The sequence below is a fragment of the Pezoporus occidentalis genome, unplaced genomic scaffold (assembly GCF_034315485.1).
Source record: "Pezoporus occidentalis ecotype Australia unplaced genomic scaffold, CSIRO_AGI_Poc_V1 ctg155, whole genome shotgun sequence".
In the NCBI taxonomy this organism is placed as follows: Eukaryota; Metazoa; Chordata; class Aves; order Psittaciformes; family Psittacidae; genus Pezoporus; species Pezoporus occidentalis.
Genome location: NW_026913372.1, coordinates 1,162,298 through 1,187,165, shown reverse-complemented (window position 1 = coordinate 1,187,165; position 24,868 = coordinate 1,162,298). Strand labels below are relative to the sequence as shown.

The window sequence follows — 24,868 nt, the reverse complement described above, 5'->3', positions numbered from 1 at the left end:
CCCTTGTTGCTCAATTCTGCTTAGTCTTGCAGCTTCCTACATGCAGCCAAATGGGTGCCAAGGAGGTGGAGTGAGCTGGGTCGGTAGAAGATGGGGCGAGGGGGGGGAAAGTCAGCAGGGGCTGTGCCTATGTCAAAAGCGAGTTCAGCATAGAGGGCAGAGTGCCGGGAAAAACGGGTTTTATTGTAAACTGCCAGTGTGTTCCTCAGTCTGTTTTTGTTCTTGTGGCATATTTTGGTTATGTAAAATTTCAGAGGCACTATGAGGCTCACAGGCAGTTTCCATTGCTGCCACCCATTCTCACTTGACATTCACCTTTCTGAGTACCTTAAAGTATAAACTTTTTTCCAGAGCTTCCATTTCTGTTGGGAAATGTGTCTGAGTAGCAAGCGGAGATGGCAGAGTTAAGAGCACTGTAGTAGGTATTTGGCAGCTCTGCTGGCATACCTGCCAACCTGCTTTTCACGCCTCTGCAGCATCCCACTGAAATGGCCTGAAATTCTGAACAAAAGCCTTTTGAGACAGGCTGCTACCCTGGAAACAAGTCAGGCCCTTGAGGTGTGTAGGGGCCTCGAATGAGAATCATGCTTACATTGCTTGAGAATGGACCTTGTACTACTTAGTAGCATGTAGTACATGGTTCTGGTCAAGTTAACCCCCAAAACAGAGGCACCACAAAGTAGCTCTGAGGAAGCCTTTTGGAAGGAGAAGCTTGGCACATGGTTCTGGTCAAGTTAACCCCCAAAACAGAGGCACCACGAAGTAGCTCTGAGGAAGCCTTTTGGAAGGAGAAGCTTGGCACATGGTTCTGGTCAAGTTAACCCCCAAAACAGAGGCACCACAAAGTAGCTCTGAGGAAGCCTTTTGGAAGGAGAAGCTTGGCAAAGGTGGAGCTTTGAAAATTCCAGTCCTGTTCAGAAAGGAGCTGGCAACTGCTGCTGTTCCCTGTGGTGTCTTGGGTGAGGCAGGAGCTCTGGTAACTGCTTTAGAAGCAAGCAAGGTAATTTTCATGCTGTTTTAATGAAAAAACACTTGACTGCAGCTTTTTTAGTTACTACATGTACATGCTAAATGTCTGGGCAGTGTTGACAGATAGCAGTACTGGTTTGTCTTTCCTGTTTGCATTTGTACAGAACACTGAAGCACTCGTGGCTCTAAAAAGGAAAATAATTTCCCCTAGAAATGTAAAATATCTGCAGCTTTCTGTCTTGGCAGCCTTGTGCAGTGGTTCCAGTGGTGTATCCCAGGTGGGGTGGATATATGCCGGATAGGAGGAAATGAGCTTTCTTCAGCATTGCTGCCCTGAAGGTACAGGTTGGGTTACACTACAGCATGTAATATGGTATTTGATCTTTTAAACTAGATGGTGTTCTCTTAACATGATGGATTGAGACTTGCTCTTCCATGTTGGCAAGGTTTTAATTTTCTTGGGTTTTTAGCAGTGGAGGATTATGCTAGCAACCTGTTGGTAGAGCTGAAGTGGGAGAAATCCTGTGCTACTGCTGGGAGTCTTTAGTCTCCTTTCCTGTGGCCCATGGCACCTGACCTGCTTGAGTTACGCTAGGGGGACACGTGCTTTCTAAAGAACATTGTCTTGATTTTTGCACAAAAGCTTCCTTAATGAACAATAAAAACCTCTGTAAACCGATGTGTTTCATTTCTTTACTGTGTGCTAGTTGCTGAAGGGTCTTGCTAGCTTCCCCTTTCCTGCAGAGTCAGGAGGAGGCACATCCCAAAACATCAATGGGAATCAGGGTGAATGACAGGACTCTAATTCCCATTGAGTTGCCATTGCCTTACAGTATGCATGTCCCATCAAGCCTTTGCTATGTTGAGCACAGATGCAGGCTAGAGGCTTGCCAGGGATTGCACTGCTGTTCTCTTCCCTGGACAAACACAATGCCTGATGTGAGGCAACAGTCCCGTGTTGCAATTCCTCTGCCTGGTGTGGGCTGGAGGGAGTTCTTGCTGAAGCTGCTTGATACCAGGCTTCAGTGCTGACTTGCATTTAATGTGTCTGCTTCCCTTTTGTCTTCATTCCTTGCTTTGTTTTAAACAAAATGTGACTTTTAAAATGTTTTAAGCAAACTATGAGGCTACCTCTCAATACCCCATTAATTCAGTTGTCCTAAATTTAATGGTCTTTAGTATCTTCACTACTGACTTTTTTTTTGTAAGGGCTGATGCATTCATCTGTTATGAATGCATCATAAGGGTGAATTTTGTGAAGAGCATGGGAAATAGCTGCATTGCATGGTGTTAGGACAGTTCTCCCTGGTTGGGTCTACACTTTGCAGCCAGGAATAGTTAGTGTTGAGCAGCAGGTTCTGGGCTGGTTTTGACTTCCCGGGAATACCTGCCTGGCTCTGGTCCCTCCCTCTACTTGCAGGCTGGTGATGATGATTTTATAATCAAGCCATAAGGAGAGGGGTGTGGTAATTGCCCTGTGTGGGTGTGGGTTCTCTCTACTTCTCCCAGCCCATCCAAGATCCCTCAGTCTGGGAGCAGCACAGGAGCGGAACCAGCCACTGAGGACTATCTTAGGAACAGCATGGAGATCAAATGGAGTGGCTGGGTGCTGCTGATCCTTTCTGTGTGCCTGGGCTCCTACCAAGGTAAGGCCAGGCATGGGGGTAGGACTCAAGGAGAGCCCAGAAAACCCCTCAGAACCCCAAAACTATTTGCAGCTGTGGTGTTTAAGCTCTGTAGCATGCTTCCTCGCCCCTCTGTAGTGGTGGAGTTAGGCTAGAGGAGAGTTCAGGCTGGTGGCACTACTGGCTGCTTGACTTCTTGCCTACCTGGACATGAGCATTGCAACTTCTGCCCTTAGTGATGATGTCAGGGCAAAAAGTGGTTTGTTCCCTCCCTTTGGACAGCAGGGCTTCAGATGGAGCTGGTGTTCTGCAGTGGTATAGAAGGGAGGCCACTTGACGGGGTGTCTTAGCAGTAATGGGGGAGAGGGCATTGGGACCTGGCTGTGTATGTGTGATGTGGGAGAAACTCACACCAGACTTTGTTCTCCTTGCATGATGGAGTGACCATGGTGCCACCTGAAGCTGTCCTGCTCATCACTGGAGCTTTGAGTATCTGTGAGCAAATCCTCCTGCAGCTGATCTTGTGCTGCTGTCCCCTAGGCCTCCCCCATAAGAGTGAGGAAGTGATACCTGGCTCTTTCCCTGCCCCTCACCAGCGAACCAATTGTGAAGAGCCTGGTTCTGGAGCTCTGGGCCTTGCTTGAAGGGAATTCACTTACTCCAGGGGCCATTTCCCTAGGGAAACTGTGGAGCTCTGCTGTTGTAGTCAAAAAACCCCAACCTTTTAGGGGGAAGAACCTCTTTTGCACCCTACCTTACCCCAGGCTCAGCCCATCGGGCTCCTCTGGTGTGACCTGCCTGGGTGCTGGCTTTGTGGTGGAGGCGTGACTGCACACACATGGCCTGGCAGTTGGGTGCACAGCCAGCAACAGGCGGAGCAGGAATGCGCACCTGTGCTTGGTATGTGTGCTTCTGGGGATGCCTGCCCTGGGAGCCGGTGGAGGCTCCTGTGGCAGTGGTTGGGCTGCACAGCGCTGTGTCTATGGGACCGGGGCCCACTGTCAGCCTTGGAGAAGGATAGTGATGCTGGGAAGAGTGTATTTAGGATTTTTTGCTGTAATAGGGGTGTGGACCAGGGCAGGAACTGGGGCGCTGGGGCCCACACCGCCACCCCCAGGCTTTACATCACAACCTGCTCGCCAGGCTCTGCCGGCTCAGCCAGCGTGTTCCGGGGCTCCTTGTAATGCTGGCATAGCCCTGCCAGATGTGGAGCTTGGTGCTGGATCCCCCCTGAGGAAAGCCCAGCCCACCCTGGGGGCTGGCAGCCGGGGATAGGGTGCTCCTGGCTGCCCTGGGGACACTGCATCCCTGCTTACCCTGTGCTCCGTGCTGCAGCTTCACTGAAAATGGCATCAACCGGCGTCCTGCTGCCCGGGTGCCTGTCAGCATGAGGCTGCTCTGGCACAGCTCTGAAATGTGGAGGAGAACTCACAGGGCACCAGTTGCCCTGGTTCCTTGCCCCGTGGTGATGCTTTCCACCTGCTCCTCCTGCTCTCAGTAGTTGGGTGTTGTGATTAGTATTAATTATTTTTGTGGCCCTTCACTTGCCTGAGTTTCATCTTGAGCAGGGCAAGGAGTAGGCACTGAGCTGTGAGCCACAAAGGTGTGAGTCCAAACCACCAGTGTCTTTTAGGACACGTAAATCCCCTTACGCTGTCAATGGCAGCATTCTTATGCTGTTGGTCTGGGCTGTGTCTGTGGGTCAGGCAGGACCAGCTCAGAAAGAAGCTATGGGGTTGTTGCCTCCCCTCTCCTTTTTTTTTGGAGCTGCTGCATCATACTTCCGCTGACTCGCCATTCCTGTTTGCCCTGACGCTGGTGCCAGAGTTAAAAACCTAAATGTCTGTCTCTCAGCTGATGCAGCGACCACGGCTTCGTGCTGCTGGAGAGAGAGCTGTGTGGGAAGGCGTCCATGGGAAGCAGGGGGGACTCGCCCTGCCCCTGGGCTCACTCATGCCCCAGTGCTGCCGTCAGCCCGATGGGGTAATCACTGCAGAAACACCACAGAGGCACCCTCTGAGCTGCGCCAGCGTGTCTGGGAGCAGTGGGGCTGGTAGGGGGCTCAGGGGTTCCCTGCCCACAGCTCCCACTCCCGGGGACTTGCTGGGGTGGGCCCCGGGCGTTTCAAGCCACTGCCGCAACATGTCCCACGAATGAGCCAAAGGTGTTGCCAAAATATGGCATGCAGGAAAACAGCTTTTGGGGAGAAACCTGATAAGGGCAGGGTGGGCGGAAGGAGCTGTTTCTGCCTTTGGCTTTATTCCTGCTATGCAAGATCATAGGGCCAGGGCTGAGTGATAAAAGTTGTATGCAAATGCTCTGGGGGAAGAGGGGATGTTTGCTTAGACAAGGGTATGCAGCTGGGTCTGTCTGTCCATGTGCTGCTCCCCACGTTCCCCCTGGATTTCCAGAGCAGCTCCTGCCAAAGCAGGGTAGCGAAGGGCCTGGGTTGTGCTGGCTTCTTGCCTCCTGCCCAGCTGCATCTTGGGTGAGCGCAGCCCCTGCTGGGAACAAACCCTCGCCCCATCCCAAATGAATCCTGACACGCCGAGGTGGCAATTAAACCAGTGGCATTGCACCATACCACCATGCTGCTTGGGCAGCCAGGGTGGGCGCCGCCACCACTGTGCCAGGGATTTTCAGCCAGGAGAAAATGCTGGCGTTGGGAGGAAATGGAATAAAAATAACAACCCAAAGCAGGGTTGCTCAACCATTGCCGGGAGCCGCGGCGTGGCTAACCGGCTGCTGCGCGGGGCTGCGTGCCGGCACCCCGTGTGGCTCCTTCTGCAAGATTTATTGACCTTCATATGAGCAGCCGCCTCCCCAGCGCGTTGAAGGGTGCTGTGAGGCTGAGGGTGATGATCCCCAAGTTCGCTTTGCTTTTGGCACGGGCCCAAAGCTGCTGGGACACACTGTTGGTAAAGCTGGCAGCACGCGCTGGCCTGGCAAAGCCTGCCTTTGCTGGGCTTATAAAATCATTTAGAAAACCCAGCAACCGCACCACCATTGCGAAAGCTGAGGGTGAATCACAGTGGGAGGGTAAAGAGCATCACCCCAGCTTGCGGGGCAGGGTGGTGGAGCGGTTGGTGCAAGGCAAGAGAGATGGTCTTGGGGTGCTCTTGGGGCACTGATGGTTTTCTTTCCTCCCTCCCAAAGCTGAGGCCAGCCCCCTCCACGAGTGCAGCAAGCGGCCAGAGGACTGGTGCCGCGATGTGGTGACAGCAGCCAAGTGTGGGACGCTGCAGCTCTGCCAGATCTCCGTCTGGGACCAGGCTGTGGGGGTAATTGAGCCAGGAGGCAGGGATGCAGGGGCATGGAGTGATGTGTCCATCCTGACTCCAAGTGTAGGGCTGGGGGAAGAATCCCAGCCTGGCCAGCTCAGTGCTGGGTACCCAGAGGAGCATTGGCTGATGGTGTCAGGCAGCAGTATGTCTGCAGAGTGAGCAGCAAAAAAGCATTGGTGCTCCAGGGTATTCCGAAGTGCCCCTTGGTGGGGTGTTTCTGGGGGGATCAGAAACAGATCTGGCTTGGGATCTGAGGAGCAAGTTGTGGGTCTGGGTGTTGTGGCAACATCCACTGTGTCCTCTCTCTCAGCAGAAGGGAATCCCATGTCACCTATGCCAGATGGCAGTCTCTGTGGTAGGCAAGATCCTGCAGGACAACCGCACCGAGGTGGGTCACAGCCTGGCATGGAGTGTGGGTCTGGCTTGTCACTCCCACACCAGTGGGGGCCACCTATTCCTGAGCTCTCCCCTTATTACCTAGGAAAAGCTGCGGCTCTTCTTGGATAAGAAATGCCAGTACCTGCCCTTCCAGGACTGGTCTGTGAAGTGCAAGAGGATGGTGGACACCGGCATCCTCATCCTCGTCCAGCTGGGCAAGCAAGTGCTGGTAACTGGTGGCGACCCCTTTGGGTTTGTGTTTACCCATGGTTTGGGGTATCCTGGGGGCTTGAAAAGCAAGGGAGGTGCTTGGAGCCTGGGACAAAACCTCCATGGGAATGAGGTGGGGATGGAAATGACCCAGGCTTGGTGGCTGAAGGGAGGAGGGTAATGGGGCAGATGCAACTGCAAGCCCCCATCCCTCTGCTCCCCCAGGCGGACCCGAAGGTGGTGTGTGGGACCATCAAGCTGTGCCAGCCTCGGGAGAGCCCCACAGGAGCCCTGAAGTTTCAGGAACCACCACCAGCCCCTGCCGGCCCTGCTCAGGACTTTGCTGACCTGGTTACTCCCTTCATCACCAACGTGCCCCTCCTGCTCCATCCCCAGGACCTGCCTCGTGGTGAGGCTCAGGTACTATGGCACGGGCAGGAATGACATTGATGCTGCTCAAGGATGAGAATCAGCAAAGCGGCACCTACTAAACAATCATTTTTAAAAAACATTAAGCTTACTGTACAGCTGAAATGGCACCTGATTAGGGGTGTCACCAGTTTTGGGTTGGGATATTGCAGGAAGCAGGGCTGGGACCAGAGAGATGCTGGCCAAAAGCTGCCTCAGATTGAGACCGGGCATTTAAATCCCAGCCTGGAAAATGGAGGCACTGGGGCCACTCAGTTTTATTTCTGGGATCTACTGAGGTGTTCCTGCCCATGTTATCCTACAGGAGAAGGAAGAGGTGTGTGAGGAATGCCTGCGGCTGGTGGCCGCTATGCAGCTGGAGCTGGGGACCAATGCCGCCTTCACTCAGGCGCTGGTGGCCCGCACTGAGTGGGCATGTGAGGGCCTGGCACCCAACCTGGCACAGCAGGTAAGGGTGCTCTTGTCATGCTGGGCATGCCAGCGTCTTCTGCAGCTTTTGGGCAGCTCCCAGGCAGACTGTGCTGTGGGCAGGGTGGGGGGGTGTCTGTCCACCCCGTGTGCTGACGTTGTGTCTCCCCTGCACAGTGCAAGCACTACCTGGCCGAGTACATGGACACGGCCGTCCGGCTGCTCCAGTACATGGTAAGTGGGTGAGCAGCTCCCCGGGGCTGCCAGGGATGGGTGGGTGCTGGTGGGGGGGGTTGGGGGGTGTGTGTCCCAAGCAGCACAGCCAGTGGGACCTCATCAGCAAGAGCAGGGCCCTACTCTTGTCTTTTTAGTTAAACCCCACTGCTTTATATCCCTACAAATAGTTTTCCCCTCTCTCTGGCTTACAACTGTTGTAATTCCTTTTTATTGTCTCTTTTTCTTTCCATTTTCTGGTCCCTCCACCGGCAGCTGGCTGAGGTAAGCGAGACCCATGCCCCAACTGGCTGAAATCACCCTCCATTGGGAACTGAGGGCACAGACTTACCCTCCTGGGGGGTGATGCCCACCTGATTTAAGACGTCTCTCCCCAGGACCCCATGGAGCTGTGTGGCCAGCTGGGACTCTGCTCCTCTTCCTCACTGCTGCCCTTCCACACACTGCTCACAGAGAAGATGATACAGGTCCTGAGCACGCTGTGGGTAAGCGGGGACCTCTCCCGACTCAAACATGCTCCTTCAAATCCAAATGCTGGGAAGGAGGAGCCTTATTTTACTTTTTCTTTTCCCCTCAAGCATCTCCATTTTTCCAAGGTGGGGAATATCTTTTGTGGGGGTTGATGGCTGGGTGGGATGGGGGCAGCGCTGGCGGGGCTCAGTGTGCATCCCACTGCCTTTTTCCCACAGGACAGGGAAGGGACCACTCCACTGTGTGAGATGTGCCAATTTGCTGTGAAAGCGGCCGAAAGCCTCCTGGAGAACAACGTGACGGAGGTGAGCTCCGCTGCTGCTGTCCAGGGATGGGGGCACTGGGAAAGGGGGCAGCAAGGAGTGTGGTTTTCTCTCTGCCTGCCTTCTCCCGGCAGGAGCAACTGGTGAACGACATCGAGAAGGTGTGCTACATGCTGCCCCACAGCGTCATCGGGCAGTGCAAGGACTTCGTTGACTCCTATGGCAAAGCCGTGGTCATCATGCTGCTGGAGGCCACCGACCCGGCGGCTGTCTGCACCATGCTGCGCTGCTGCCCCCGGAGCGGGGACACCCGCCGCGGTGAGCTGGGGGGCCCGGGTGGCACCCAGGCACCATGTCCCCTGGGAGAGGGGTGCTAACACTGCTAACACAGGCCCCGCTGTGTCCCACAGGGCCTGCCATGCTGGAGCAGCTGGCAGTGGGTGCGGGAGCATTCTGCAACGTCTGCCAGATCATCATCACGTACTTTGACAACGAGCTGCTGAAGAACGAGACGCTGTCGGAGCTGGGTGACATGCTGCAGAAGGGCTGCGAGCTGCTGCCCGCACCGCTCACTGGCACGGTGAGCTGCGGGGAGTGCCTGCCCGGTGGGGACCCCCTGACACACCTCACTGTGCTCACACCTCTCTCTCATTCCCAGTGTGAAGCACTCGTGGTGCAGTATGAGCCAGAGGCTGTGCGGCTCTTCGTGCAGATGATGGACCCCACCTTCGTCTGCACTGTAAGTGTCCCTGGGGCAGCCCCGACCCACCCAGGTGGGCATCCTTTGTCCCAGCCTGGGGGTCTGGGAGAGGGGCAGTGGGATAAAAGGGTGCTCATGGGTTTTCTTCTTCCACCTCCCATCGTTTGCCATGCAGAAAATAAAAGCTTGTGACTCATCCGAGGAGGATCTCCTGGGCTCAGACCTCTGTGCCTTGGGCCCGCAATACTGGTGCAAGAACATGGCCACAGCGATCAAGTGCCAGGTAAGTGCTGGCCACATCTCCTCCCCTGGGTTTGCAGTGAGCCAGGAGACCCTGCCTCCCACCATCATCCTTCCCCGTCTCTCCCACAGGCTGTTGAGCACTGCCAGCGTCACCTATGGAACTAGGAGTCACCTCCTCGGCTGGCTGTGCTTGCCCTGCTGTTTTGGTTCAGGATCGCAGATACCCTCCCTTGCGATGCACCTGCACCCGTGGATGGCAATGGCAGGAGCCCACCAGCCTGACCATCTGGGCAGGGGCTGTGGGGTGACCCAGACACTTCTGCCACTTCCTTTTCCATCCCTGCGGTTTGGATTTCTAAATCGGGTTAAGGGACTCATTGGTATTTTCAAGACTGAGGATTCAGCCTTGTTGTCTCTCAGAGTCCTTGTAAAATCCCCATCCCCACGTCTATCCCCATCCCCCTTGTAAGACCCACATCCTGCAACGTGAACAGGCTGGAATGGTTTCTGCTGCCCAAATGCTAGACAAATCTGGGCAGCTGGCAGCCAGCAGCCTCACACCACAGGTCTTGTCAGCTTTTGGCAAGCCCAGCACTTTGCTGGTCCCTCTTCGAATTGGTGTGGCTTTCTTTTACACCTCCCTTCCCCCTCTTGCCCTATAAAGAAACACAGTGGATTAAATTTACAGATATATATACCTTAAGTATTCCCTGAACAAAAAATGAGTGAGTTTGGGGGCAAACAGTCCCTTTCACCCACACATCCTTGCTGGTGCCCCTGTGCTGACCCAGCTGTGGTAGAGAGGGGCAGCGGGGCACTGGCTTGTCCCTCCGTGCTGCAGGAGGGAGATGCCCACAGTGCCCAGTCCTGAGCGTGCATGGGAGCATCTCATTGAAAATAAACTCTTCCCATGAGCGCAGCTGGTTGTCTCCCTCCTGCTTCTCCTGGTGTGTAAGATGGGGCAAACCTGTGGGAGGTTTAATGCTTCCCACGAAATCTGGGGTGCAGCAAAACCTGGGGCAGCATCTCTTGTGAAGGTGATGGGTTGAGGAGTGAATTAAAGGGAAAAGGGCGTTTTCTCTTCAAAAGGTCTTTTGAGTAAGCTGAATCCAGGAATGTGATCAGGGAGGAAGGATGACAGACAGGTTACCCAAAGCCATAGACAGTGTATTTCTGAGTCCCGTAACAGATCGTGCCCGAAACTCTCCACAAGGTTACGACTGGAAACAAATCCCCAAATGAACGAACCCAAAATAAAGAGAGAAGGGGAAAGAAAAGGGCAAGAAAAAACACGCACGAGCACTCCACATCCAGAAGCCCCAGTTATTGTCAGTCTCTTTCAACATCGCAACATGTTTTGGTAAAGCCAGCAAAATGGAGAAATGTTTTCAGGTTTGGTTTGGGTTTTTTTGGGTCTTTCCTTGTTGGAAAGGTGCTGTTAATGCCAAATGGACTTGGCCTCTCCTCACACTGCCTGGCCCTCCCTGTGCCTGTGGTTGAGGTATGATGGCTGCTTGTCCCCAGTCCACACCCGGGGATGCGGCACATCATCTGCACCTTTGCTGCACCTTCACCCCTGTCCAGCCTGGACTCATTGGATTCATTTTGCTTTTTTTTTTTTCTTAAAAAAAACCCCTTTTTAATAAGAAAAAATAATAAAAAAAAATTAATGCTTTCATGGATAAATGACAGGCGAGTAAAAGCATACCAGTCCTGAGAGCCCTTTCCTGGGGCCAAGCTCTCCAAGGCTGCCGGAGCTATGCACACCGGTTGGCCTGGATTCGTGCAGGGGAAGGGGGGGCCAAGTGCTGGTCTTGGGGTACCCCTGGCCCTCACCACAACCCCCTGATCTGTGCTTCATCCCCGCCGGCCCCAGCTTGCCTAGAGGAGCACCACCACCAGCACTGCTCGTCATAACTCGGTGATCTCCAGAGGGCTCTCCATGATCACCTCCCGCATCTTGTGCAGGGGGGTGGACTTGGCCGACTCAGTGCGGGCGTTGTGGTCACTGTAGCCCCCGCAGTCGGTGGTCAGAGTCTCCAGCGAGCGACCCAGCACCTTCTGGTCGTCCTCGGGTAGGCTGTTGAGGTCAGAGGCGAGCAGCGTGCCCGTGCTGCCGTGCACCACGTGGATGCCATCGGGACCTTTCAGCTCCACTGGCTGCTTGTGACGGAAGCGGAGGCTGCCTTGGCTGGGGCTGCGCTCCCCCTCCTCCTCCTCCAGCTCCTTCTGGATCAGCTGTAAAAAGTCCATGGAGCAGAGAAATCACTACTGTGTCCAGAGCAAGTCCTGCTTCCTGCCTCCAAACCGTCTGCAATGCTGGAGCTCAGTGGGAGGGATAGTACCCTCCTCTTCTGAAGTATGGTGATGAGGATCACCAGCACGATGATGGTCTCCAGCCAGATCGCTCACTCATCTGGTGGGTGCACCAACTGCCAGCCAGGTGGTGTGTCCAGCAGCAGCCCCCCGCAGCAGCCAAAGGGGATTTTGGACCCGGGCTGGGGTTTGGGGTTGTATGGGGCAGACAAGGAAAGGATTTGAAGGAAGGCTGGAGGCAGATAAGGGTGAGGAGGGATAAGGGGACAGAAGGGTTGAAAGGGTGTCTCCCATCCTTCTGCTCTCCTCTGCTCTGTATGCCCCATGTTTTGTCCTCCATGAAGAGGGGGAAGGCTGCAAGAGGAGTTGCTGCTCCCCTCACCAGCCCTTCTGCACCAAACCCTCTGTCCCAGCCTTTTTGCCTCAAAACTCAGATAAGCTCAGAGGAGCACAGGGGAGGGAAGGTGCTCCTGCATGTGTGTAGGGACCTGCAGCTTCATGGCCACCTTTGGCAGAGAGACAGGAGGTGATGGACAGAGCCCACCCAGAGACTGAGGGTTAAGGAGCTGCTGATGCTCAGAGGGATACGAGAGCTGGAGCACTGTGGGGAACCAGCAGCCTCAGTGGAAACCCAGTGTCTGGCTTGTTTTGGCCAAGCAGAGAATGGGGAGACCACTGAGTGACGGGGACCACAGCTGCAGGAAGCGACTGAGAAGGGCTGAGAAGACACACTGCATCCCAGAGGGCACGGCAAGCATCTCCCCATGCCCATGCACACCACATCTACCTCCGAGACCGAGGAGCGGTCCCCCTGACTGGCGGTGGCCTTATGCACCATCCGCTGGGCAAAGAGTTTTTTCAAGCGCATGTAATCATCCAGGACCACCTTCAACAGAGAGCCCTGGGTGGAGGGGGAGAGATGGTGGGTTACCTGAGGGACACCGCTTGGTTGGAGGGAGGCTGACCCCATCCCAGTATTTTATGAGGCAACACCCTCCGGCACCGCAGCTGTCAACCTGGAAGCTGTAGCAGTTGGAGAAGACCCCTGGGTGGAGGATGCCCACGCTCAACACTCACCTTGATGGGTCCTTCCCGCATGATCTGCCCCAGCTTGGCGATGTTGTCGTACTCCTGGATGGCTGCCCGCAGGTAGCGGTCATCCTCGGGCTTGGCTGCAGAAGGCTCTCTCCCGAAGGTCCCCTGTGGGAGGAGAGAGTAGCTGAGGCACGGGCCTCGGGCGCAGCACGAGGGGTCCTCTGGGGGCCGTGTCTCACATGGGTGCGGGCAGGGCTGTTCCAGAGGTCAGTGATCTCACTCAGGTTCTCCGGCAGGTCATCCTCGTGCTCTGCCTGTGCTGCCAGCTCCATGTTCCTGCAGAAGGGGTCCAGCCATACCGGGTTGGCCCTGCCCAGGGGAGAGGAGCAGCTCTCAGCACAAGGAAGGAGCCGCACCATCCGTAACCCCATCCAAAGCCCGGATGCTGAGGTTGTGCTGCCTCCTCCTGCCGTGTGGGGGCATGAATTCGGCTGATCTGGATCCAGAGGTGTGTCGACACCCACTGGTCATCTCTGCTTACCCCAAGCCCGGCCAGTATTGGCAGAGATGGAGCCACAGGAGAAAGCACAAGGTCTTTTGGCTTTGAAAGCTCTCAAGGCAAGCAGCCATGGCATGCCTGGCTGCATCCCTCTGCAGAGCAGAAAGGCACAGCATCTCCACATCCCAAGCATCTCTGGCTACAAAACGCAGGCATCCCTCTCTTGGGAGCAGCATGTGATCCTGCAAGGTGGCAAACCAGGGAAGGGAAGGAAAGGGAGAACTCACCCATCAAAAGAGTACTTGTTGGTGTTTGGCATGTCCATGATGTCCATGAAACCTCTGTTTCCTGAAAGAAGCAGGGACGGGAGTTAAAGAGTGGCATGTTGGTGGGCTGAGCAGTAAACCATAGGGCAGCACTTCTTTATCAGGGACGGAAATCCAGTGACCAGAAAGGCACCGGTGGCATGAGAAGCATACTGGGATGCAGCTGGTAATGTGGAGCCTAGGAGCTGAGAAAAGCCTCCCACCCATGGGCCTTGCTGGGCAGGATCACTTCGAATTTACACCCCACAGACATCCCCCAGGTCACCCCCTCTATGCTCTTTATGCACCCTGCTATCTCATGCATCTGGAAAACCCCAAACACTGCTTACCAGTGGAGCCAGCCACTATGGCTTTCAATTTCCTTTTGTGCCTGTGAAGGAAATACAGCAAATCAGGGAAGAAAATAAAGAAGATGCTCCAAAGGAGAGGGGGACACAGATTTGCAATAACCCTGCAAACAGCCCCTATATCTATAAGGTGGCATGCTTGGGGGGCAGAGCTGCTATCACTATTGAAGCCATTATACTTTGGGGGAAGAGGGGCAATTTCTGAACTAGGCTGAATCGTGGCACAGAATGTGTTGGGAAGCTGATGACCTCCTTTGCTTACTGGCATTGTCAGGGCTGGGAGCAGCTACATGGGTCCCCCTGGCCAGTGAGGCAGAGCCTGGGGGTTACTCACACTGTCCGGTAGTACCAGTTCATGAGGATGAAGAGCATGGCAGCCAGAAAGAGCAGGATGGCCAGCACGATGATCGCCATCTAGGAGAGCAAAGGGGTAGTGGCAACCTCTGGTACCCAGTGATGGGCACTCTCCTGAAATTATCTGGGTGAAACGTATCTCCAGATCACGGAGGGCCATGGAGGATGGGATGGGACATCATTGCCCCACCTGCAAGCAGCAGCCATCTCCACTCCAGCTGGACCATTACCTGCAGAGCTGAGAGGTCGTCTGGGGCCTGGGCAGTGATGGCAGGCTGCACGTCCAGTACATTGTAGTTCCTGAAGAGGTTCCTCAGCTGCTCCTTGTTCTCATCTATCATCTGAATCACCCTGGGAAGAGAAGGGTTGCTTGGGCATCTTGACATTAATGAGGCTCCCCAAGGACCCAGCGGGCCAGGATATGGGTTGGGTGACAGGCCAGGTGACATACCGCTCCACATCCAGGATGCGGTTGGTCTCCCTGTTCACCACATGGATCAGCAGCTCTGTCTGTGCAAAGTTCACCCGACCTTTCTTGTCAACATGGAACTGGGGAGAGACAGCAAGGTCTGCACTGTGGGAGAGGTGCCTTGAAGTGTGCTCATGTGATAAGAGACCCTCAAGCATGACATGGGTTTGGACCCCTTTGGTATGCCCCACCCTCATGTGTATGAGGACCTTCAGAGCTCAGCGGTTTATACCCTCAAAGGACACCTTCCAAGCAGCTTGCAGAAGGTCATCTACCCCTCAAAGCAACCTCAAAGGTGGATGGTTACCTGCACATCATCTGTATTGACAATAGCACCCGTGATGTTGGACAGCAGGCTGATGAACTCCTCCTCAAACTGCCTGACTTTGTCTGGGATCTCGTTGATAATGATCTTGACCCGCTGGTCATCTCGCAGGATGTAAATCCCCACAATGGCTGTGTCGTTGTGGCCCACCAGGTCAGAGGCCATGATGTCCACCACAAAGTAGCCAGGGTTGTAAGCCGTGAAGAGGTCAAAGGTTCGCAGGATCCCATCAAGGGTTCCTGGGGGAAGAACGGTCACAAGCCAAAGACTAGTGATGCTGGCCATGGGGTTGTCTTTGGCCACGGGGGTGTCTCTGGCATGCAGGGAGCGCACCTATGGTGAAGATGTTGGCCACCTCCTCAGTGTCATTGGAGTGCTGCTTGATGTAGCGGATGCCCAAGATGTTGTACAGGACCAGGCTGTTATTGCCTACATCGGCATCCACTGCAACCACTCTGATCAGCTCTGATCCCACCTTGGCATCAGTGGCAACCCCTTTGAGAGAGAGACAGGACAGGGACCTGGGGCCAGGCTGGCTCTCACTGCCCCTTCATGTGGCTGGATTTTACCTGGAGCACCACTGGCTCCTGGTTCCCCCCAGATCCCAGCACCCCTTACCTGCTGTGTACTCTGACTTGGTGAACTGGGGGGATTGGTCATTGATGTCGTCCAGGAGAATTCGCACCTCCTGAAGGGTCAGGTCCCCACTAAGATCCCAGGGCTGGGCTCTGCCTGCTTGCTGGCCTTGAGGAGGGCTCCAATTCCTCTGGCTGGATGCTTTGACGATGATGGAGTAGTATGGCTCCTTCTCCCGGTCCAGGTCTTGCAAGACCTTCAGCTTCCCCTCTCGGCTCAGCTGGAAGTTGTTCTCCTGGTTCCCATCTGAGTGCAGAAAGGGGTACCCTGTTATTCCCCTTTGGGCTCAACAGTTTTGAAATGCCACCTCACCCACTGACCAGGGCAGAAAGGCAACGAGGACATGATGGAAATGACAGAAACCCTTGGTGAGGACTGTATAAGGAGACGAAGAGCTGCCCATCCCCTCCCTACTTGGCACCCACCTGCTATGAAGTAGTAGACGATGGCATTGGAGCCCTCATCTGCATCCACTGCTCCAGTGACGTTCCCCACCACAGTGCCTGGCTGTGAGTGCTCCGGGACGGAGAGGACCTGGTACTGGGGACTGTCCTTCTACCACAGACCCCAGGAGAAGGGAGGATTATGACAACTGAGCTGGCTTTAAAAAAAAATGGACAAATCCCATCATGCTCCCCACCATGATGATGCCCAGCAGTGCTCATGCTCCCCATCATGATGATGCCCAGCAGTTCATGCTCCACCACACACGCTCGCTGACACCCCCATCCCTGCATGCCCTGTACTGCAACCCCTCCATCCTGGCACCTTACAGGTGGCCTGAGGAAGAGGGGCTCATTGTCATCGATGTCATCAAGCGCAACCTGGAGGGGCTGCATGGTCTCGTAGGCTGGCTGTCCCTGGTCACAGGCCACGATGATCAGCTGTGGAGAGAGGCAAAAGGGTGATCCTGGGCAAAACCACGTGGGGCAGGAGACACTGCTGAGGTAGGAACAGTGAGAACAGCTGGGGGACAGAGGATTTTGGGGGGATTTAACAGGGAATTGGGAATGGGCCCACCAGGATTCAACTCCCTGGTGCCACTTGATAACAACCCAATTCCTGCTAAGTTGTGGCATCTTCACAACTGCTGTAGCTGACCTCATCCCCACCACATCATTTGCAACCCGCCAGGCCTGCACCAGACCCACCGCCTCGAGGACCTTCCCAGCCACCCTGCAGTTGTGCTGCCGCCCGGCTCACATTGTACACCGCCTGCTTCTCCCTGTCCAGCCGCATAGCCGTTTGGATCAGCCCGCTGACCGAGTCAATGCTGAAATACTCCCAGTCTTTGTTCCCTGCCCCAGTTTTCAGCAGGTTGTAGAGCACCTCTCCGTTGAGGCCCTCATCTTTATCCGTGGCGTAGACCTCGTAGACATTGGACCGCAGGGGGATCTCCTGTTTGCACATATGCAGCCCTTCAGCCCCAGCATTGCATGCTAGCCACCACCTGCTCCCCCTACCCCTCCAAACCCCCTTGCATCAGGATCAGCAAGCTCCCACTGCCAAAATCCAACTGGAGGCTGGCAACATGAGACCATGATTCCCTTTCACATGGTGCCTGCTCTGTGTATATGCTGGGGACTTGCTGAGCCAAGCCTGGCTTCCCAGAAAGAAGAAACATCTTAAATGTCAGCATTTTGGCCCTTGATTATAAACAGGCTTGTCCCGCAGTGACTGGCTGTTTACTTATTTTGCATGCTGCTGGGGTTTCTGTTCCCCAGAGCTGCCCCAGCATCCCTGCTCGCACGTATGGAGAGGGGCTGTTGCTGACGGTCCAGCCCCATGACCTTCTTGCCACGTGTTAAACCAAGGTCTTGTTTCACCCCTGGTGGAAATGGAGATTGGATTTTGCCACTGGTAGGCAGGAGGACCCCTGGGAATGGTCTTGTCATGTCATTACCTCCCCTATCTCTCAAGGGATTTACCTCCTTGATGTGCAGGATGGTGCCATTGGGTGGGCGGACAAAGACAGGACGGTTGTCATTGATGTCGATGACCTCAATGTGGAGCATGGTAGTCCCCCAGAGAGGGGGATGGCCTTTGTCCGTGGCCACCACGGTCAGGTTGAACCTCTCATAGGACTTCAAGCGTCGCCGGGACGTGACAAGCCCGGAGTCTTTATTGATCTTGAAAGCCTCTGAGGAAAAAAAAAAAACCACATCTCTGGCTCAGGACACTTTGCACCAGACAAATTGCAGTCAGAAACCAGTATACCAGCTGAAGCACACCCCTCACTGTTGGGAAATCCCCATCAAGGGGTGATGCAGCAGAGCTGCCCATCTGAGGTGGGCATGTGGGTGGTCTCAGGGTTTTCAGAGCATCCCTGCCCATTGCCATATCCCTGATATGCGCCAGTGCCAAGGGCCCTGCTCTCAGGCCACCCCTAGCTATGTTTTACTCCTGCCCAGGCAGTGGTCAGGGGAGCCTATGGGTCTCAGGAAAGTGAATATTCTGCCATTCCCCTCTACATTCATGTTGGCTTTTGCCTGGTTCCCATCACTCCTCAGTGTGCAGAGATATACTGCATTTCAGGCACTATCACTATCCACCCAAAACCTTCTAGCCTTTTTTAATTTTACTCTGAAGTGTGCAGTGAGTTTGCTCCAAGACACATTTACAGAGAAAGCACTGTTGTGCTGGGGGAAACGAGGATAAGGCAATGGTGGGGGGCAGGATGAAGCCATAACATGCCACACCATGAGGAACTGGGTACTGTGGAGCAATACCGAAAGCTCTACACTTTCGGTTTTTCTCCTGGAAGTGCATGCACAACCTTGTTTCAAAACAGCTGCAGTACATGGGGTGTGGGCTTGGTCCCTATGTCTCCTCCATCATAACCCTCCTTCCTGGGGAAGAGCACCCCACCACCATTACCTACCAGCTCCGGGGCCCTCGATGCTGTAGGTCACGATGCCGTTATCCCCTTCATCCAGGTCTGTGGCAGTCATGGTGATCACCGATGTCCCTGCTGGCTCATTCTCGTAGACGCTGGTGCTGAACTGGGTCTTGCTGAACTGGGGCCTGAAGTCATTGATGTCCAGGACTGTGATCAGCACCTTTGACAAAGCACAGCCAGCTGGTGACGTGAGGCTGGAGATGGCTAGGCAAGCTCTGGAGGCTGCACCCCTGCTGTGACCCAGGGCTACACTCCCAGACTGTGGTGCCCTTCCTGCTATTTGTTTGGTTCTGCTAGCTGAATTCCTGCCTCCAACAATGGGGGCTGCTGTGGCTGGGGCACCCATTCATGCTAGAGCACTTGCAGACAATAGCATCACCCTCCCCTGCCACTCCTACAGACATGCTGTCCCTGCAGCACAAATTCCCTTGCACCATCCACCCCACAGCCCTGAGGCCATCTGCTCTTCCTTCTGCCTGATTCCTCCCAAAGACCAACTAGTCTGCTGAGGAGGAAAGTCTGAGGTACACCACCTTCTTGCTGGTGACCACCTTCACAAGGGGTGGCGGGAGGAGGAGAACCCTACCTGCACAGAGTTCTCCCGACGGTTACTGGAGATGTCCCCAGGGTTGTCTCTGGCCACAGCTGTCAGTGTGTAGTGATCCTTCTTCTCCCGGTCCAGGGCTGACAGGATGTAGATGTCACCCTGCAGCACATAAAGACCTTCAGGTGGACCTCGTCTGGCAGAGCTGGTACTTGAGAAGGGGCAGAAGGTGAGGTGTGGGAGCAAGGAACAAGGTGGGACCTTGTCAGCCTCCCCTCCCTTTCTCCCCCCTGCTCCAACCTCAGCTGGCTCCTTACCGTATTGGGATTTATCCCGAACTTGCCCTCTCCATCTCCCAGGCTGTACTGGATGAGAGCAAACCGCCCAGAATCTGCATCTGTGGCCTTGACCCTCAGGATGACTGTACCCAATGGCACATCCTCAAAGACAGCTTTCTGCAAGCAAAGGGAGCAGGCGGGACTGGCTGTTTCATCACTTACACTTTTAGCAGGCACAGAGGGGCACCCAGGGGTGGGCACAGCTGGGCCCAGAACAAGATCTCACACATTCAAGAGTACATTGGTTGGTTGACCATCTTCTTCACATGGTTCAAGCACAGGCAGAGGGAAGAGGTGGTGACCCTGGAGAATCCCCTAGCTCTATGCCTGACTTCACCAGGCAGGCACTGCTCAGCCCCACATGGACTTGAACAGGGGACCCCAGCTCACCTGGTAGGATGGCTGGCTGAAAATGGGATTGTTGTCATTGATGTCCACTATCTGGAGGTACACCGGGATCTCAGCAGATCTGCGAGGAGAGCCATTGTCAGAAGCTCGGACAGTGAAGTTCAGCCACTGCACCTCCTCGTAGTCCACCGTCCTGTTGGCCACAACCTTCCCTAGAGGATGTCAGACCCTGACATGAGACACCTGCCCCAGGCCACTGACCTGCCTCAGACTCCCCCTCCCCAGGTCACCGACCTGCCGACTGGTCTTCAAGACAGGCGTAGCCTTCCGGGGAGAGGTTCAGCAGCTCATAGGTGATTTGCCCATTGGCACCTTTGTCTGGGTCCACTGCTGAGATGGAGATGAGTGTGGTGCCCTGCGTGGCTCCCTCCAGGATCTTCTCAGTGAAATAGGTGACGCCAAAGGGGCGGAAGCGGGGGGTGTTGTCATTGACATCCAAGACATTGACTGTCAGCTTGGCTGTGGCCATGGTGGACACCACAGGTGAAGAGAAAAGGAAGAGGAAGTGAGAAAAAAAAGGGAATCAAAAATGGGAGAAAGGAAGGTTGCAAAGACACAAGCATAAAACTAAATGGTGCTGGTTAATCAAGAAAAAATACAATCAGTAAAGCTGCTATGCCCTGAGCTGGCTGTGGGACGCCAACTTCAGACCTACTCCTGATTTTTGTGTGCTTTCTCACATGCAGGCCTCAATTTACCAGGAGCAGGCAAGACATGATGGAGATGGTAATGAAGAAATGGGTGTCTCCTATGGCACAGTTATGGGCACACAGCCCTCTCCATCCCCAGTGCAGCCCTGGCTTGTCAGGGCCATTCGCTAAAGGAGAACCTGAAACTGATGGGAGCTGGTCCAAGACTGGTCCCACTAGAAATTTGCTGTTCAGAATAGAGAGGGAGGTGGGAGAGCAGCCAGCTACTCAGAAGCTGCACTGGGAAAGGCTGTGCCAGCCCTGACCCTGCACTCCCTGGGTAGAGCCCATGCTTACCATTGGGTACGCTGACTGAGCGGTCGATGACTTCACTGGCATTGTCATGGACAGAGATGGTGATCTCGTAGGTGGCCACCAGTTCCCGGTTGAGGGGACTTTTGATTTTCACAGCTCCTGGGAACCCCAAAAAGATGGGTGTCACAGGTGGTGCCTGCACCGCCCACACTGGGGACCCTCAGCAGACTGGTCTGTACCAGCCAACTACTGCATTCTCTGCTGCACTTGCTCTCCTGCCTCTCCCCAAAGGCTAAACAGGGAAAACACTTAATAGCTACAGGAGGAGACAACTTCCCTCCCCCTGCTTTCCACCTCCTGCCTTCCTGCGTGCTCCCTGCTGCCCAGCTAACAGGTTCTTATGCTGCCTTAGCCAGGTAAGGGTTTGGGTTGTGTAGATGAGGGGCTTGGGAGCAACTGCTGCTGCTGCCCTGCATGATCCCATTTATGTTAGGCTCAGCATCCAGGTACCTTTAAGAGTCTTGTACTATATCACTTCCAACAAGGGTGCTTTTCTTTCCTGAGTCAGCTCTGTGCTTCCAAAACAGACGTGAGGAGCTCCTGGACCTCCTTCCCCAAGGGTAGAGCCCACCACCTACCCCAGAGTGCCCCTTCTGCTCCCCCAGTGAGGGTGCCCGCATCCGGTCTGCCAAGGCTGAGCAGCCCCCAGCCCACTGTGGGGCTGCCTGCCATGGAGATGGGTGAGATGGAGGGAGGTGACGGATGGCACAGAGAATGAAACAAGCACAGACACAGAGACAAACCTGGTGGGCTGAGAGCCGGAAAGGAAAGAAACAGGTTAGTTAAGTCAGTTGACTGGGGAGAGAGGACAGGGCAGGGTGAGACAGAGCAGTCAAAGGACGAGAGTGGGGAGGCAAGAGGGGAGCATCATCTCCCCATGCCTCAGACACCTACCTCCAGGCAGAGAAGAAGAAGCAGCAGAAGCAAGGAGAGGGGTCCGAGCTGCCCACACTGCCCTTCCTGCTCTCCTACCTGTCCTAAAATCCACTGCAAACACTCCTTGCTGTCCGGGCACTATTGCATCTGTGTCATCGCGGGCCACGATCTCCAGCAAGTAGTATTCCAGGCGAGGGTGGAGGTCCCGGTCAATGGCAGTCATCTCAGCCACCACGGTGCCAGGCGCGGCTGACTCAGGGATGCTAACCGTCTGGATGGGGTTGATGAATTCGGGACGGCAGTCGTTGATGTCGTCAATGAAGAGGCTGACAGTGGCAGTGCCTGAGAGTGCTGGTGTGCCCTGGTCCACAGCCACCACCATCAACCGATAGGCATCCCGCTCCTCCCGATCGATGCTGATGTTAGCCACCCGGATCACCCCTGTGGTGGCATCAATCAGGAACTTGTCTTGGCCACCACCTTCAATCCGGTAATCCAGCTGCTGGTTGAGGCTGCTGTCAGCATCCGTCGCCATCACCTGGAGGACGGAGAAGCCTGGAAAGGGGGGACACAGCCCTCTTAAGCGAAGGGAGGAGGGCAGCAGCAATAAGCCCGCAGTCCCAAGGCAAATACTGTAATGTAGAAGGTTACTTTTAAAATTTCCCTTCAACCCCATCCTAGTGAGCCCCGACACTGGGAGTTGGATCTTCACAGTCCCAGGGGGACACCCAAGTCTCCCTGTCACCCACCCTCACACCCAGTCCCGGCCCTCTCCTGACCTGGGGGACTGTTCTCCAACAGCCGTGCCGTAATGGATGCTGGCTGGAAAATGGGGCGGTTGTCATTATCATCCAGGATGGTCACTGCCAGGCTGGCGGTGCTGTTCAGCCCCCCTACATCACGAGCTACCAGCGTGTACTCCAGGCAAGGGTCCAGCAAAGCCTCCCGGTCTATCACACTGCCGGGCTTCACTGAAATGACACCTGGAGAAGGGGAAAAGCCCAGTGACAGACCCCATGGCTATCTGGTGGTCCTGGGCTGGGGACAGGGACCTGATGAGTCACCCACCCGTCCTGTTGTCAATAACAAAGAAGTCTAGGGATGCCTCCAAGAACTGGTAGGTCACTATGGCATTGCTGCCTTGGTCACTGTCCAGAGCTAGGATGGGTCCATTGAGCACCGTGACCAGAGTCCCTGGATGGGATAATAAGGGTTAGGGAGGGTATCAGTTCCCTGTGGAGCCTCCCACAGCCCCCTCCCATCCCGGTGGTGCATGAGGGACAGAAATGAATGGATGGAGGAGGTGACAGAGTGGGGCCTCGCAGGGCACGAGGCAATGGGGGGGCAGCTGCTGCAGCCTTGCAGACCGACTCGTGAGGCCCAGGTGAGGCAGAGGGACATCCAGCTAAAAACAAACAGACAGACACATCCATCAGATGGGCAGCACGAGCACCCTGCCACCGAGGGCATCACCTGAAGGCACCCAAACCCTTTGCCTGGGATGTCCCTCGATGGTGGGACAGGGAGGTACCTGAGGCCTTGGAGCAGGGAGCAATTTAAATGGCAGGAAGGCAAAAAAATAAAAGAAGAGTATTTCTAACTCTTTGGCTGGGAAATGTCTACCTTGACAAGCTGGACCCATTTATCCCTAACAGCGAGAACAAGGTGGCTCCAGGTACTGATGATGGAGGGATGGCACCCCATCACCTGCAGGGATGCTGGGCAGGTTGATGGCCTCAAGGCTGTCCCCAGGGCTCGACTCAGACTGCAGGTGCCTCTTGCTGCCTGAAGCCAAGCAGTTCCCAAATGGGGACAATTTCTTGCAGGGTTGTGCCTGACTTGTGCCAGGAAGGTTTTCCACCAACAGCAAAGCTACAGTGTCCTCAAGGCTGACCTCCCTGGGTGGTCAGCAGGACCCCCTCATACTCAGCATCCCCATTCCACTGATGCGCAACCTGTCCCTGATCAGCATCATGTCTCCTTCATGATGTCCAGAAGACACCTCCCCTTGCCCATCCCCAAAGTAAGTGTCCAGGAGCCACACAGGGAGGCAAAAACCTACCCGGGGATGAGTTCTCCATCACCTCGGCCTGATAGGAGCTTTGGGTGAAGAGAGGGCGATTGTCATTCTCATCTGCTATGGAAATGACCAGCAGGTCAAAATCCTAAAGGAAAGCAGGGACAAGAGGGTGATGACTGCAACGTCCTTTCCTTGAGCTCACCTCCCACCTCTCCCACCTCCTGCTTAGTGCTGGTCAAAGATGGAGTCCTGTGCGGCCATGATGCTGTGCTCCCTAGACCACCCCTGGAGGGTCTGCAGGGATCCTCACCCCAGGACTGGGCATCCCTTCCCAGCCTGCAGCTTGAAGGGTGATGTGTGGGACATATTGGCAGAGCCGAAAGGTGCTCTGGTGTCATTGTGGTTGTCCAGCTCTCCAGCCCAAATTTGTCTGACCTTCTGTGATGTTTACTGCTGTTGCATGGAATCAACATGGGATGTTTGACTTGCCCTAAATCCTACTGGTCCAGTTATCTGCTGTGGAAGGGTTTGCAGCCCCATCTTTGTGACCCCCGGATGCTTTTTAAGGGATGTAGTTTCTATTGGAAATACTGGGGGTATTTCCTGCCTGTTTCTGGCCACGGCAGGAACCCCTTCTCCCACCTGCCCTGCCACCTGCACTGTTGGAGGCCCTGGCAGTGTCCATAATTACCCGCCTGGCATTGCGTATGTGCTCAGGGTTGTCCTTCACTGTGACAGTCAGCCTGTACTCTGCCACCTGCTCCCGGTCCAGTGGGCGGTTTACGTAGACAATGCCACTCTACCAAGAAAAGAAGGAGGAAATAGGTACAAGGGACAAGAGGAGTGCTTCCCCAGGACACCTCTGGCGGGGCAAGGATGCTAGAGAGCATCCATGGGCGCCCAGGGAAGGCAGGACTCTAGGTACAGGGGTGCCCACCCTCCATGTCCCAGCATCCCACCCCCCTGGGGCCATACAGTGCTGTTGATGTAGAAGGCATTCTCTGTGTTGCCTGCTGTTATGTCGAAGGTCAGGAGAGCGTTTGGCCCCTGGTCTGCATCCCGGGCAAGGATGCGGGTGACAAAACTGGAGACAGGGGCATTCTCACTGAGGGTGATGTTCATTGGGAGGTTGAGGAGCACAGGATCATTGTCATTGATGTCCAGCACACGAACACCCACCAGGATCTGCAGGGAGAGAAACAGTGCAGCCACATGGCATGTATTTCCATCCCTCCCATCATTCTTTTGCCCCCTCCCT

General features: G+C 55.0%; 2 protein-coding genes across 11 annotated transcripts in view; one reads left to right on the top strand and one right to left on the bottom strand.

Annotated features, from left to right (window-relative positions):
• The first annotated feature begins 801 nt into the window (after window positions 1-801).
• On the top strand, window positions 802-9,945 carry LOC134160044 (prosaposin-like). Its single transcript, XM_062611665.1, has 15 exons — window positions 802-2,615; window positions 5,751-5,875; window positions 6,189-6,266; window positions 6,360-6,485; window positions 6,692-6,886; window positions 7,200-7,343; window positions 7,481-7,537; window positions 7,793-7,801; window positions 7,915-8,022; window positions 8,227-8,313; window positions 8,406-8,589; window positions 8,682-8,851; window positions 8,930-9,010; window positions 9,147-9,254; window positions 9,344-9,945. The coding sequence occupies exons 1-15, from the start codon at window positions 2,552-2,554 to the stop codon at window positions 9,377-9,379; spliced, it is 1,572 nt and encodes a 523-aa protein (XP_062467649.1). The 5' UTR covers window positions 802-2,551; the 3' UTR covers window positions 9,380-9,945.
• A 415-nt stretch (window positions 9,946-10,360) lies between these two features.
• The window catches only part of CDH23 (cadherin related 23), a 208,303-nt gene continuing 193,795 nt past the window's right edge, over window positions 10,361-24,868 (bottom strand). Inside the window, exons 42-69 of one of the 10 annotated variants that reach the window (XM_062611658.1) lie at window positions 24,586-24,795; window positions 24,302-24,409; window positions 23,653-23,755; window positions 22,659-22,784; window positions 22,370-22,573; window positions 21,687-22,145; window positions 20,697-20,813; window positions 19,945-20,169; window positions 19,693-19,862; window positions 19,282-19,419; window positions 19,007-19,126; window positions 18,403-18,580; window positions 17,450-17,661; window positions 16,725-16,919; window positions 16,295-16,405; window positions 15,947-16,076; window positions 15,504-15,767; window positions 15,219-15,380; window positions 14,868-15,124; window positions 14,543-14,640; window positions 14,322-14,442; window positions 14,072-14,151; window positions 13,720-13,760; window positions 13,352-13,412; window positions 12,805-12,934; window positions 12,608-12,730; window positions 12,318-12,431; window positions 10,361-11,452 (exon numbers count right to left, since the gene is read on the bottom strand). In XM_062611658.1, the coding sequence (XP_062467642.1) occupies window positions 11,126-11,452; window positions 12,318-12,431; window positions 12,608-12,730; window positions 12,805-12,934; window positions 13,352-13,412; window positions 13,720-13,760; window positions 14,072-14,151; window positions 14,322-14,442; window positions 14,543-14,640; window positions 14,868-15,124; window positions 15,219-15,380; window positions 15,504-15,767; window positions 15,947-16,076; window positions 16,295-16,405; window positions 16,725-16,919; window positions 17,450-17,661; window positions 18,403-18,580; window positions 19,007-19,126; window positions 19,282-19,419; window positions 19,693-19,862; window positions 19,945-20,169; window positions 20,697-20,813; window positions 21,687-22,145; window positions 22,370-22,573; window positions 22,659-22,784; window positions 23,653-23,755; window positions 24,302-24,409; window positions 24,586-24,795 (4,584 nt within the window). In that variant the 3' untranslated portion in view covers window positions 10,361-11,125. Of the gene's footprint in view, window positions 11,453-12,317; window positions 12,432-12,607; window positions 12,731-12,804; window positions 12,935-13,351; window positions 13,413-13,719; window positions 13,761-14,071; window positions 14,152-14,321; window positions 14,443-14,542; window positions 14,641-14,867; window positions 15,125-15,218; window positions 15,381-15,503; window positions 15,768-15,946; window positions 16,077-16,294; window positions 16,406-16,724; window positions 16,920-17,449; window positions 17,662-18,402; window positions 18,581-19,006; window positions 19,127-19,281; window positions 19,420-19,692; window positions 19,863-19,944; window positions 20,170-20,696; window positions 20,814-21,608; window positions 22,146-22,369; window positions 22,574-22,658; window positions 22,996-23,652; window positions 23,756-24,301; window positions 24,410-24,585; window positions 24,796-24,868 lie in introns of those variants that run through there. The other 9 variants (XM_062611645.1, XM_062611646.1, XM_062611654.1 and 6 more) reach the window with 9 other exon arrangements.

Excerpts from the sequence above, each read along its gene's own strand:
- LOC134160044 (XM_062611665.1), top strand. The coding sequence starts at position 2,552 with ATGGAGATCAAATGGAGTGGCTGGGTGCTGCTGATCCTTTCTGTGTGC. Across the intron at positions 6,486-6,691 it reads AGCTGGGCAAGCAAGTGCTG|GCGGACCCGAAGGTGGTGTG; the intron begins GTAACTGGTGGC and ends CTGCTCCCCCAG. Across the intron at positions 9,011-9,146 it reads ACCCCACCTTCGTCTGCACT|AAAATAAAAGCTTGTGACTC; the intron begins GTAAGTGTCCCT and ends TTTGCCATGCAG.